Consider the following 11,589-nt stretch of genomic DNA (forward strand, 5'->3'; position numbering starts at 1 on the left):
ATGATGTCTATCAATGCTGAGTGTTATAATTGCCCTTAAGGGTTGAAGGCTTCAATAGAGATAACGTTAGATGGATGCAGGTGAATTGAAACTGCAGAGGAGCTGGGTCTCCAGGCGCGTGGAGGGGCTGAAGCTGCGGGGCTCCAGTGCGTTCCTTCACTACCTGGGTGTGTGTGTGTGTGTGTGTGTGTGTGTGTGTGGCGCGTGGCTCAGCGTTCGGAGCAGTTGGTCCATCCTCCTCCTCCTGCTTCTCCTCCCCCTGCTCCTCCTGCCTCCACAGAGTCGAGCAAAAGGCTGGGGAGGAGCGACATACTGCTTCAGTCATCAGCGGGTGAAGAAGCGGAGGTCTGCGCAGACTGTACCGGCAGAACCCGTCGGTGGAGCGTTATCTCACGGTAAGCTAACGGTCGGTGGCACTGCGACGCGGCCGACAGCCGGTGCTGACACTGACCGCAGCCTGCCTTTCTAAAATTACCCTTTTGTTTTTATTCTTCTTATTCTGTGTTGTTTTATTAGTAGCGATATTTAGGTGACCGTGTGAGGTGACAGCGGCTCTGCCTCCGGCTAGCAGCCGCTCTCCGCCGTTAGAGGCGATCCAGGGGGTTACGCTGAAAAACACACAGGCTCAATCGTGGCAGTTGCTTCTGCTTTTTTATTTCTGCTGAATTAAGAGCTAATTGTCTTGCTTATACCAAAGTGTGTTTCTGTTGGTGGGTTCAAACAAACCCCCCCACCTACCCACCCACGCTGTGCATCATTTCCCCAGCCTGAGCCGCGCGGTGAAGTCCCGGAGCAGGAGGTCCACTCCGCTCCCTCCTGGTTCGGTGTAAAAATAGCCCGGCCGGTATGTCAGCTCAGCTCAGCTCAGCTCCTGGTCACACCCCTACCCAAACAGAGCGGAGAGATCATTTTCCCGACACTAGACCACCGTCTGGTTCTGCGGGTCAACAGGAAGCTGCAGAGGATCCACCTGTTCCCCTGCACCCTGCGAGGAATAAGCCTGGCACCTCATAAACAGGCCAGGGACACATTTTAGACAGATCAGATGTGTCCTAGACAAGGTCCTAGTTATAACTAGACATATTAAATAACAAATAAGACGCGGAATTAATGGAGATGTGTAATTCCTGAACCCAATGATCAATGCAAAGCTCAGAAAAACCCCAAAACATGCATAAGGACCGCGAAGCATCTGCAGGATGCCCTGCTGACACTCACAGATGTACAGTTTTTTCTTTTGATGGTGCTATTTAATTTTGTATATCTGTATTTTGGGCTGGGAGAAGGTTATATGGACTTTAAATGTAATCAGAACATATACAAGTTTCTCTGCAGACTGTTTTAAAGGGAACTAACGGTGGCTTTTACTGTGTGTCCCTGCAGTCCTATAATGCTTTATAAAAATAATCGTCTTTTTTTTATTCCACTTGCATAAAGATGTAGGATTTTTTTTTTTACCGCTGAACTGCACAAAGTAACTGCAAATTATATTTTTTCAAATCTATTAAAACTTTCATGTAACAGTAGTAAAAAAAGAGAATGAAAGTTATCAATCATGACAATACATTAAGTATTAACTGGTCATTTTTATTTTCACGATAAATAGAAATTCTTATTATAAACTACATTTTTTTATGATTACGAAAAACAATGCAATAAATAAAACAACAAGATAAATCATCATTTTTCACATTTATTTTGATGCTTAAGTAGGATGAAGATGATATGCATGCTATGAAAACAATAGTTATATGTAGGAAAACATTACTTTAATCACTGGAAGTTTTTTCCCTTATATGTTGAATGAACATTCATTCATCAATATCCAAAAATGTGGTTTCTTCTTCGCCACTTTCTGTCATCTAAGTCATGTGTGTCCATCTACAGTAACAGGCCGGATTACAATAAAGACATGAAAATTAGGAAGCTATAAATATAACAGCAACACATTTTGCATTCTGGTGTTGCAGACACTGACCTTGCATTCATTTCTGGATGAGTTTTTTTGGGACCTTCCTTTCTAGCAAAAGAAGCAGCACATCTTGCCACCCTGCTGAGTTGCTCTTATGCATATCGTCTTTTTGCTCTATCCTGGGTTTGATTTCAGCTGCAGAGCAATGCAGCTGTGAAAACCACAAGTTACCTTCGTGATAAGACTTACGAGGCTGGCCAGGTGCTGATGGCAGGACGGCATAACCTAAATCTCACATGTGCAACCTACTTTCTTTTAGATATTCAGTCCTCTTAAAGTGGGGTGTGAGATAATGCATTCTACCCTGCAAAGGGCTGGCTAAAAGATTCACCAGAAAAAAGGAACCGAAAACGAAACTCTTTTAGAGAAAATAAAGAATTTAAAAAACGATGCGCACACAACCAAAACTGAAATTGAAATGATGACACTAAATTTCTTCTTGTTGTTCCCCAATTAGAAGCTTGACAACAGAAAGCTTTGACATTATGGGTCACGGTTAGCCTCTAAATTCACAATAATTGTTTTGGAAACCACTTCCTGAGTATTTCCTAATGAGCTCTCTGACTGAATAGAGAGAGAAAAAAAATGATATCCTGATTTAGATTCAGCCAGACCCTTAGAGAGAAAACACAAACCGCAGCTTCTTTGACCAGAGGCAGAGAGGATTTCTTGTTTTATTCTTTTCATGAGATGGAGCGAGGGGGGATGATAAAGAAAACTGCAGAAAGCAAATATGAATATAAATATTTACAACCACAGAGTTCAGGCTGGCAAGTCTAAGCAACCAAAATACAGCCTATAAGATTTTGATTGGTGGATTATTTTGGAGGTCTTGATTGCAAAAAGGATTGCAGCAGGTTTAAAGACTTAAAGCAGCTTTTGGAGACGTTTTTTTCCCAGTCCTGTGTCAGCGTGGATGAACCGCGAAGCTATTGGCCGCAGAAGAAAGGTTTCCCAGTGAGCGAGTGGCTTCGAAGGGCTTTGGAGAGAGCAGCAGATGGATGAGGATCTAGCGGGAACTGGTGCTCCCTGCCTCCCGCCGCCATCCGTCACACGCTAATGATCGTGTCACACCTTCTCCCCGGGCGGCCGGCCACTTCTGCAGCGCTCAGCTCAAAAACTGGTGGCAGCGCTCTAATCCCCTCTTCACTGCTGTCGGCTGAAAAGCCTGGAAGCTGGAAGTGTTGCTGCAAGCCTCTCCATCACCAGTTCCTCTATTTTTCCTCCATCCTTCATCACCTCCTTTTTATTCCTCTTTCACCTTCAAAGCCTCTGAAAAAGGCTTTTTCGTCTCTTTATCCTTTTCCCTCTTCTTCATCTGCTTCATAGCCTTTCTCCTCATGTCTTTCTTCTAATGCCATCTGACATATCATCTCCTGTTGGTGTAAATGCACAGGCATAATCTAATCCCATCCTGCTTTACATCCAGATTCTCTTTGATCATGATAATTAAAGGAGATGCGTTGATTCCCCCCTCCCTCTGTGAGGTCTGGGGTCAGGGATGGCCACAGGGCAGCGAACATGGAGCTGGTGTGTTTGGCTGACAGACAGCTCAGCAAGAACTCGCCAACAGCACATTAGGGAGCCCGCCAACCTTATTATGTCCTTCTGGGCTGTTTACACAACTCGACCATTTCCTTTTCCACAGGCTGTGGTAGAGCTCCGCACTGATTCAGATCTTTATTAGTGTTTTGTTAACTGCAAAACTTCAGCGGTTAGAGATCCAAACAAAAGGCTTCCAGTGGATTTGTTTTACCAATTAGAGGCTGCCAGTAATCTGATCCGATGTGTTTATCATCAGGTTGAAAAATTGAAAAACTGAATCTTTGCTGTTTATTAAACTCATCAATAATACAAACTGCAACAGTGCTTGATCTATAAATCTGATTTACATCTGTCCAACAGCACATACATCGATACAGTTGTTTTCTTCACATAAAAATAAGATAAAGGGATGTTTGTTTTGACGGAACAAAATCAGATCATCCTGTAATTCTTTTGCTTCCTGTTGGATTTATAAATGGTAAATTGCCTGTACCTACATAGAGCTTTTTTAGGTCAGAGGACTTGACCAAAATACTTTACACTACATTCACATTTACCTATTCACACACACGCTGATTTAAAAGTAAAGAAGTGTAAATCAGCACCACATCTGTGCTGTTTTATGTGTTTTGGTCCATAGAAAAAATGGAATTGGAAGGTTAAATTTTGAAGAAACTGCTGCATAATTTAGTTTTTTTTTTCTTTTATGCTGTTTTGTCCCGATAGACATTCTTTAATTAAGAATATTTATCGAGGCATATGTCTCTAAGCTTTGTGATGTTCTGGTTAGTTGAAAAAAGACAGCTTTATAGAAGCTAAAATAAAGGAGGTATTGATCGCTGATCACTAATGCAATTGATTGGGCAGGTCCAATCTCTAGCCAACTGCTTTATGATTTCTTTGTAAAAACTGAGATTTATTTATACTCTTATTTTAAAAGGTGGAATTTTCAGCTGTATGTTTTCGATGGTTTCATTGTAAAAAATGTTTTCCTATCTATGCCATTGTGTTTCCCTAAAATGCCAGCGGGAAGTAAACTCCATTCAGCTGTTAAATAGTCATGTTGTGGGACTTGGCATCCTCTCAGCTCGTTATTCCCTCTCAGGTGTTGCAGGGCCCAAGCGTCCCCTAGAGCAGCGTGTTACAGCAGACCACGCTCCGTTTTAGAAAAGATGCTGGAATGCCACTTCTCCCTCCTCCTTTATGTGCTCTGGTCTCTCCAATCGTCTCACCGCGGGGGTGGTGGTGCGGGGGGCATCAGGGATTCGGCTCCGCATTCTGGGAATATCAGTTGCCAGATCGGATGATGCTCCCTCTCTCTCTCTCCTCCACAGCTGCTGTTTCTAAGAAAAGCTCAAGGACGGGCTTTCAACGCACAAACATACCGTACGCACGCCAGGTTTCATTTCCGGGCAGAAGGCTCATAACATGCTTGCTGAAGACACAGAGGGCACACTCGCAGTAAAACAATTACTACTGTAGGGCAGCAATTAGCCTTTCTGGAAGTGGAGACAAACGTTTTACACACAAACAATCCCAAGACTGGATGCAGGCTTTTATCCTCCGACAGCTGCTGGAAACAAACAGGCAGCGGTGTTCCTGCCTTAAACCCGCTGACAATTTTTCCCCTCTCTCTTGTGTTTTCTGATTTCTTCAGGCTGTTTTCCATCGACCACTGAAGGAGCCTACAGAGAGGAGGACGTGATAATTGCATTTTTTCTGCGCCGCAGGAACATGGGATATATGACCCAATCATTCACTCGTAAGGCTCTCCAGTAAACAGTTCCACACAGGTAAATATCCAACCGATGATATCCTTAAAACAAAATTAAATGTGCAAATACATCATTATTTGAGTGCGTTTTCTGTTTTGTTTTTTTGTCCAGAAGGATGACTGAGGCAGTTATAAAGAGTGCAGATGTCCTTGTAAAACCCTGTGACACAAAAAGCTGCCCCTCCCCGTCGCCATGCCTGCCCCCCTGCAGTCAGAAGGGGGGTGAGGAGTGTCACACTGACATTAAGATGCTTCAGCAGCAGGTAAGTGACATTTAACAACACACACTGCTAATTAACCCCACTAAGATGATTCATCTTTCTTCCCAGCATCACTTGTCTTTTAAGTTCTGCTAATAAATTGTTTCCCTTCGCCTGCAGGAACACTGTAACCAGGTGATACCAAAGAAAAAATTCAAGGTAAGCTACAGTTGTGTCCTCCTCTCATTACTCATTTTTGCTCGGATATCGATTCCATCTGGGTCCTATGAATTTGTAATAAAGCTTGTGCATGTTTGTTTGTCTTTTTTTTTTATTTCAGCCTAAAGGAAAGTTAGTACGCAGCATGGCGATCAGCGAGGAGTCCTCTGAGTTTGAAGAAACTAAGGTACTCTCACGTCTCATAATCTTCCACCCTCCTCTTTAGCCTCAGCGCTGTGCTGAAATTAATCTTTAAATATCTTGTTTCAGGAGTCCCTAAAAGCAGACATCCCATCTAGCTGCCATGAAAACAAGAAAACTCCCAGTAAAGATGAAGAAAGGGAGAAGAGCCCCGATCCAAAGAAACCATCACTGTCCAAAGGTGTGTGTCTGCATAAAACACTTCTTTCCCTCCCAACTCTATTTTTGTTCCAGGGGTTAAATATTTTTCCATCTCTGCTTTTTGTGTCTCTCTTTCAGAGTCCAGCGTGGAGTACACAGATTCAACCGGCATAGATCTGGACCAGTTTATCAAGGACACCCTTAACAGCAACCCCAGAGACCGCCTGACGCTGCTCAAACTGGAGCAGGACATGACTGATTTCATCTACAGCCATAGGTGAGTCCAAGTGAAGCAAATGTAGAGATTTATTCACTACGAATCAGCTGTTGTAACATCTCATCTCCATCTCTCAGTCCTTTTAAAAAGTTCCCTCAGATGTCGTCCTACCACCGCATGCTGGTGCATCGGGTGGCCGCCTACTTTGGGATGGAGCACAACGTGGACCAGACAGGCAAGTCTGTCATCGTCAACAGGACCAGCAACACGCGCATGTAAGCGCACATAATCCATCTATGTGTCTCCCTGTGGCTGCTTTACCTTTATTGTGGACTATTATATTTGAATATTTGTCTTTTAGACCAGATAAGCGTTTTGCAGACATGGTTCACAAGGACAAGGCCGAAGAGACCCTGCCGTTAAAGATACTATTAAAGAGGGATATCTCAGACGATCAGGTCTGATTTTGCTCTTGGAAAAAAAAAAAGACCTTCATAGGTGACATTGATCACAATCCATCCTTGATTCATCTCCTTTTTTATGTCCTCTCCCAAACAGGGCCGCCACCACCCTTTACTTGAGAGGCAAAGTAAGTCAATGGAGGAGAGAGAAGAGGAGTACCAACGGGCACGAGAACGAATCTTCAACGAAGAGGTGAGAGAAAGAGACCGAGACGGACAAAATGAGACGAAGCGACAAAAAAGATGGAGCTAATTTCTCCTATGCACCTCTTCCTCCCTCCTCTTTACAGCCACTCTGCACTCAGGAGAGCGTCCATGCAGAAAGCAGGTAACCTTGCCTGAGGTGGATATTTTCCATGTAACTTTCAGCATATTATATTTAGATGAGCTCATTAATATGCGTCTGTGTGCACGCAGGGACGTGGAGGAGTACAATCCATATGTCGAGACCCAGAGGAAAAGACAGCTCTTCAGGTAAGGCTCTGTCTGCAAACACGCAGCCATTTATCATCTTAATCTGGTCAGCCCGGCTGGCGCTTTTCAGACTCCGCAGCAGAAACAGGCAAGAGCTAGATCTTTTTTTTTCTTCCTTTGTGTCAGCATTGAAAATTGCTGGAAGAAAAATAAAGTCTGCAATAAAAAAACCTTGATGGATTAATGGATACGGGCCTGATCCTTTTATTGCTTGCTGCATATAGACTGTAATGAGCAGTGAAGTTTAAAATAATCTTTTCATATTATCAATCATGCTCTCTTTGTCAGGAAGTAATGTATTATTTTTAAGATTTTTTTATGGCTGTAGGGCTTTTATTTTATAATTTTTTTAAAGCAGGCAGACAGGGATTTAGATTTTTAAGGTTGCTCAGACAGAGTGTTGACTTAAACATCTGTGGAGGAGATAAACATTGGGGGAATGGTTTAGATTTCTTCCAACCTTAAAGACTTTCAGTCTAATTACCAGAGATAACTGTACCTTGTCAAAAACACTAATGCAAATAAGAAAGCTGATATGTTTCTGTATCTGTTGTATTCAATCGCATTACCTATATGAGTCCCTTTGTGCATATATTTTATCATTTGTCTACAAACGGTTCATAAGCTCACTGATGAAGCAGCTCTGATCGCTGCGTCTCTTTTAATAAGACTGTGGATGTGCCTCACAGGAAAAGCCGTGCAAACTCCAGCTCCAGCTGGACAGGCAGCAGCAAGCAGAGCAGCACTGAGACCGACTATTGCTATGGCAACGAGCCCCCACCCTGGAGCAGCACCGAGTCTGATTCCTCCTTTCAGTGGACGAGTCCAGCTGTGAAACCCCACCAACCTTCCGGCCAGTGCTGGGATACGCAAAGTTCAGGTGCGTATTTATTTCAAGGTTTAGGTAGAAAAAAACAACACGTTTAATTTAGCTTTGCAGCACTTGCTGCTCGTCTCATGGAGGTGTAAACACAGTCATCAGAGGTGAGGGGCTTCACTCCTCCACACCTGTGCACAGGGAAAAAGAGGCGCAGGCTTCAGAGCCATCACTCAATTTATGTGTGGTGGTTTTATTCAGCAGAGTCTAATTAACCAAAGCAGTTAAATTTCTTCTAGTGTGAAAATTAAACTCCAATATACAAATCTTCACACCAGAGCTGTAAATTTTCACACAACACCCCCAGTCTTCCTCACATGTTGAGGAGAGGAACAAACGTCATCGTTATTGCAGATCAGCTCGTTTTTAGCTCAGCCTAGAGACGTCTGCTTCCCCTCCCTATGCTGACATTCTGCTACATGTCACGTCTCTGTCAGGCTCCATCTCACTGTACAGACTGCCGCCCTCTTGTCCACACGCTTCTCCTCCTCCTCCCATCATCGAGGAGCCCGCTAACAACTACGTCCCAGAGAAAGGGATCCCACCAGGGAGCATATTAGTAAACCCTCTTACTGGTACGGAAACACACAAACGGCACTATTCTATTAAAAGCGTGTTCCCGGTCTTCACAGTTAACCTTTAACCTCACAGGGCAGCCTTACCTGAACCCTGATGGGACCCCTGCTGTGTACAACCCTCCAGACAGTCAGCAGCCAATCAGGAGCCAGACTCTGCCACCGCAGCAGCAGGTAACACACAAACATATTGTTACTACACACGCTATAGTGTCAGTTTAAAGAGGGACAGCAGAGGCAGGAAAGGAAAGGAAAGGAAATGAAAGGAAAGGAAAGGACACATGTGGGGTAAGACAGTAGAAAAGAAGTGCGCAAGTAAAAAAATAAGTTATGGACATAAGAAAGTAGGACACATGAGTAGAAGCCCAAAAGGATTGAATTTAGACTAGAGTGAGGGCAGCTTTTAAACTAACTTTAAAGTCTAGGATGTAACTATTTATTTCAAATCATGAAAAATAAGGTCATACATGCCAAATACGATACACAGTGACGTGTTTTTCTGTCTCTCAGGTGGTTCAGTACCCGTCTGTCTCTTACACCGCACCCCAGATGTTGGCCGTCACTCCCACACAGCCATACCCAGCAGTACGTATCACAGAATGACTCATCTGCAAGTGTGTGTGATGGTACTAACCTCTTCTCTGACTGAACAGGTTGAAGATCTCTCCACACAGTTTACTCATGTGACGGTGAGCTGCCCATCAGCAGGAGACGCAGCACCCATCTACCCTCCCAGTCAGGGTTACATCTATGCAGCTCCTGTCCCTCTGAACCAGCCCAACTACTGCCAACCCTCACCTCAGGCATGTCCCTTTTCATTCCTGTCAGAATTTACTTTGGGAAATCTTTCTATAACAGAGATGATATCATCCATTAGGTGCCTGTGTATGTTTGCGGCCCGTACCCTACCTCAGCCCAGGCTGGATTCAGGCCAGTTTCGCCCTCCCAACATGTCCGCAGCTCAGCAGCAGCACAACCAGCAGGTGCTTTCTCTTTCTTGGGTTTTGTATTTTTGTTTTGGACCAAACGACCGTGGCAGTAGAGGAGGGGGCCGTTACACTGTCAGAGATGTAGTCTGAGGGTCTCACAGTGAACCGGTCTCTTTTCCTGCTGTTTCTTAGCATCAAAGAGAGGACAAGGTTCAGTTTCCTCATCCTGGTTACATTTCTCACCACGAGTTTTCCTTTTAATAGTCCAATATTATTTTGGTGTTTTAAAGAAAATGTAAATCAGTCAATTCTAAATACTATTTATTTTCATGTCTATAGATAAGCTGACTGCAGGGTTGTTATTCCAGCTAATAGCCTGAGTCATCAACCATTAAGAAATGAATTATAGGTTTATTCTGTGCCTTGTAGGACAAGTTAAAGCTATTAAAGAGATAATCAAGTAAATTCAAATCCACAAGTTTCCCAAGCAACATGTCTAAACAAATGAGACTTGATTTTAGGAAGAATGCAACAGAAACATTATCCTTTACAATATAAACTACTAAATGTGAAGGATTAAAAATTAATAGAGCTATTATAGGTTTGCTTTATCATTTTAGCTTTAGTTGCAGTGATTGCTTCTTTTCTGCTATGAAGAAATGCAATAAGGCCATAGTATCAAAGTTTACCTCCCTTTAATATATGCAAGATGCAACATAAAAAACATTACTTTGTTTTTATTTATTCTTCTAATTAACTATTTTTTCGCTCCGTGTTACAGTTGTGATGAAATCAGCTGTTAATAATTCAAGTTGTCCATTTGTGTGCAGCAGGTTACCCCTCTGCTGTGAGGGTGCCGCAGTCTTCCCAACCCATGCTGGGGACTTACACACCAGTTGCCTCCCACCAGTGTAGCATAGTTCAGGTAAACCAAAGAATTCCCCCGCTGCATTAAGTAGTTAAAAAAAAAAAAGAAAAAAGCTTTTTGCAAAATTCTGCATGTTTCTTGCTCTCTACAGGGAGGTGTTTCAGTGCCCTTTCCCCAGAGTAAAGTAGGGAGTGGGGGTGTCGGGGATGCGGGGTATTGCTGCGTGGTTCCCCCACCTCCTCAACACAGTAGCTGCACAAACCTCAGACCGACAACCTGGAACGGCCAGTATTAATGGAATGACGATACCTTGGTTTCTGTTTCAATTCACTTGCTTTCACATGTTTTTTTTACGTAAACATGTTGTTTTGCACCCTGTCACCTTTACCCCCCTCCCCCCTTTCCTCCTGTCAGTGTGGGTATGCTTTTCTCACACTATAGTATCACTCATAGACATATGTTCCACTTACCAAAGCTTAGTAGAATATCTAAGAGCTGCTGTACTGAATGCATAATTTATATACACAAATGGAGTTTTATATTGGTATGAAATTATATATATATATATATATATATAAATATATATTGTGTTTTAAGGAAATGCACTGTGTGAAAAGAATAAAGTGCCATGGTTTGACTGATGAAGTCACATGACTGTATCACTCTTTGTCTCCGTTTACTCAACCCGAAAGTTGACGTCATTGGCAGTACAGGGAGCTATGATGTGTGGAAATATTACCAGAAGATGCCATAAACCTTTTGTGGTAAAACCAATAAGCAGCAATCTGGAGATTAGAGACACAGCCCTGTTGGTAGGGGATAAAATTATTAATTTCTCACAAATATAAATTTTTGGACATCCTTGATACTCAAAAGGAAAATAAACTAAGAGACAAAGCGACTTGATTGACAAGAACTTATGAGGCCTTTTCATGAGGGTGACAGCAGAGGAGCAAGATACTCCCTACTCTTCTGCAAGACACTAGCACCCCCTGGTGTTAAACAGTATGTATTGCTTCAGCTAACCTTTCTAAACTTCATGAATAGATTGGAGTGGTATTTAAACATTTTTACCTATGCTAAAATTACAACAGGATCATTTTCCTTACAGCCTAATAATGTACGCCGTTAGCAGT

At 42.9% G+C, this 11,589-nt stretch overlaps 1 protein-coding gene across 3 annotated transcripts; it reads left to right on the forward strand.

Moving 5' to 3' along the window:
• The first annotated feature begins 252 nt into the window (after positions 1-252).
• On the forward strand, positions 253-11,105 carry arpp21 (cAMP regulated phosphoprotein 21kDa). Of its 3 annotated transcripts, none has more exons than XM_015372264.1 (20): positions 253-395; positions 5,175-5,310; positions 5,404-5,554; positions 5,672-5,710; positions 5,832-5,897; positions 5,981-6,092; positions 6,191-6,329; positions 6,407-6,544; positions 6,631-6,727; positions 6,828-6,923; positions 7,021-7,058; positions 7,148-7,204; positions 7,894-8,084; positions 8,519-8,656; positions 8,733-8,830; positions 9,167-9,241; positions 9,310-9,459; positions 9,534-9,639; positions 10,419-10,510; positions 10,605-11,105. In XM_015372264.1, exons 3-20 carry the CDS (start codon positions 5,408-5,410, stop codon positions 10,746-10,748), a joined length of 1,923 nt encoding a protein of 640 aa, XP_015227750.1. In that variant the 5' UTR covers positions 253-395; positions 5,175-5,310; positions 5,404-5,407; the 3' UTR covers positions 10,749-11,105. The 3 variants fall into 3 exon arrangements, with proteins under 3 accessions (XP_015227750.1, XP_015227749.1, XP_015227748.1); XM_015372263.1 differs by having other exon boundaries at positions 9,164-9,241; positions 10,605-11,104; XM_015372262.1 differs by having other exon boundaries at positions 9,164-9,241; positions 10,416-10,510; positions 10,605-11,103.
• Positions 11,106-11,589: the final 484 nt, after the last annotated feature.

Source organism: Cyprinodon variegatus, unplaced genomic scaffold (assembly GCF_000732505.1).
Source record: "Cyprinodon variegatus isolate N-32 unplaced genomic scaffold, C_variegatus-1.0 Scaffold71, whole genome shotgun sequence".
Taxonomy (NCBI): Eukaryota; Metazoa; Chordata; class Actinopteri; order Cyprinodontiformes; family Cyprinodontidae; genus Cyprinodon; species Cyprinodon variegatus.

What these genes read in the sequence shown, in the direction of transcription:
- arpp21 (XM_015372262.1), top strand. Translation starts at nt 5,408, where the DNA reads ATGACTGAGGCAGTTATAAAGAGTGCAGATGTCCTTGTAAAACCCTGT. An exon ending in GATTTCATCTACAGCCATAG is followed by an intron (nt 6,330 to 6,406) that starts GTGAGTCCAAGT and finishes TCCATCTCTCAG; the next exon opens with TCCTTTTAAAAAGTTCCCTC. An exon ending in AGCAGCAGCACAACCAGCAG is followed by an intron (nt 9,640 to 10,415) that starts GTGCTTTCTCTT and finishes ATTTGTGTGCAG; the next exon opens with CAGGTTACCCCTCTGCTGTG.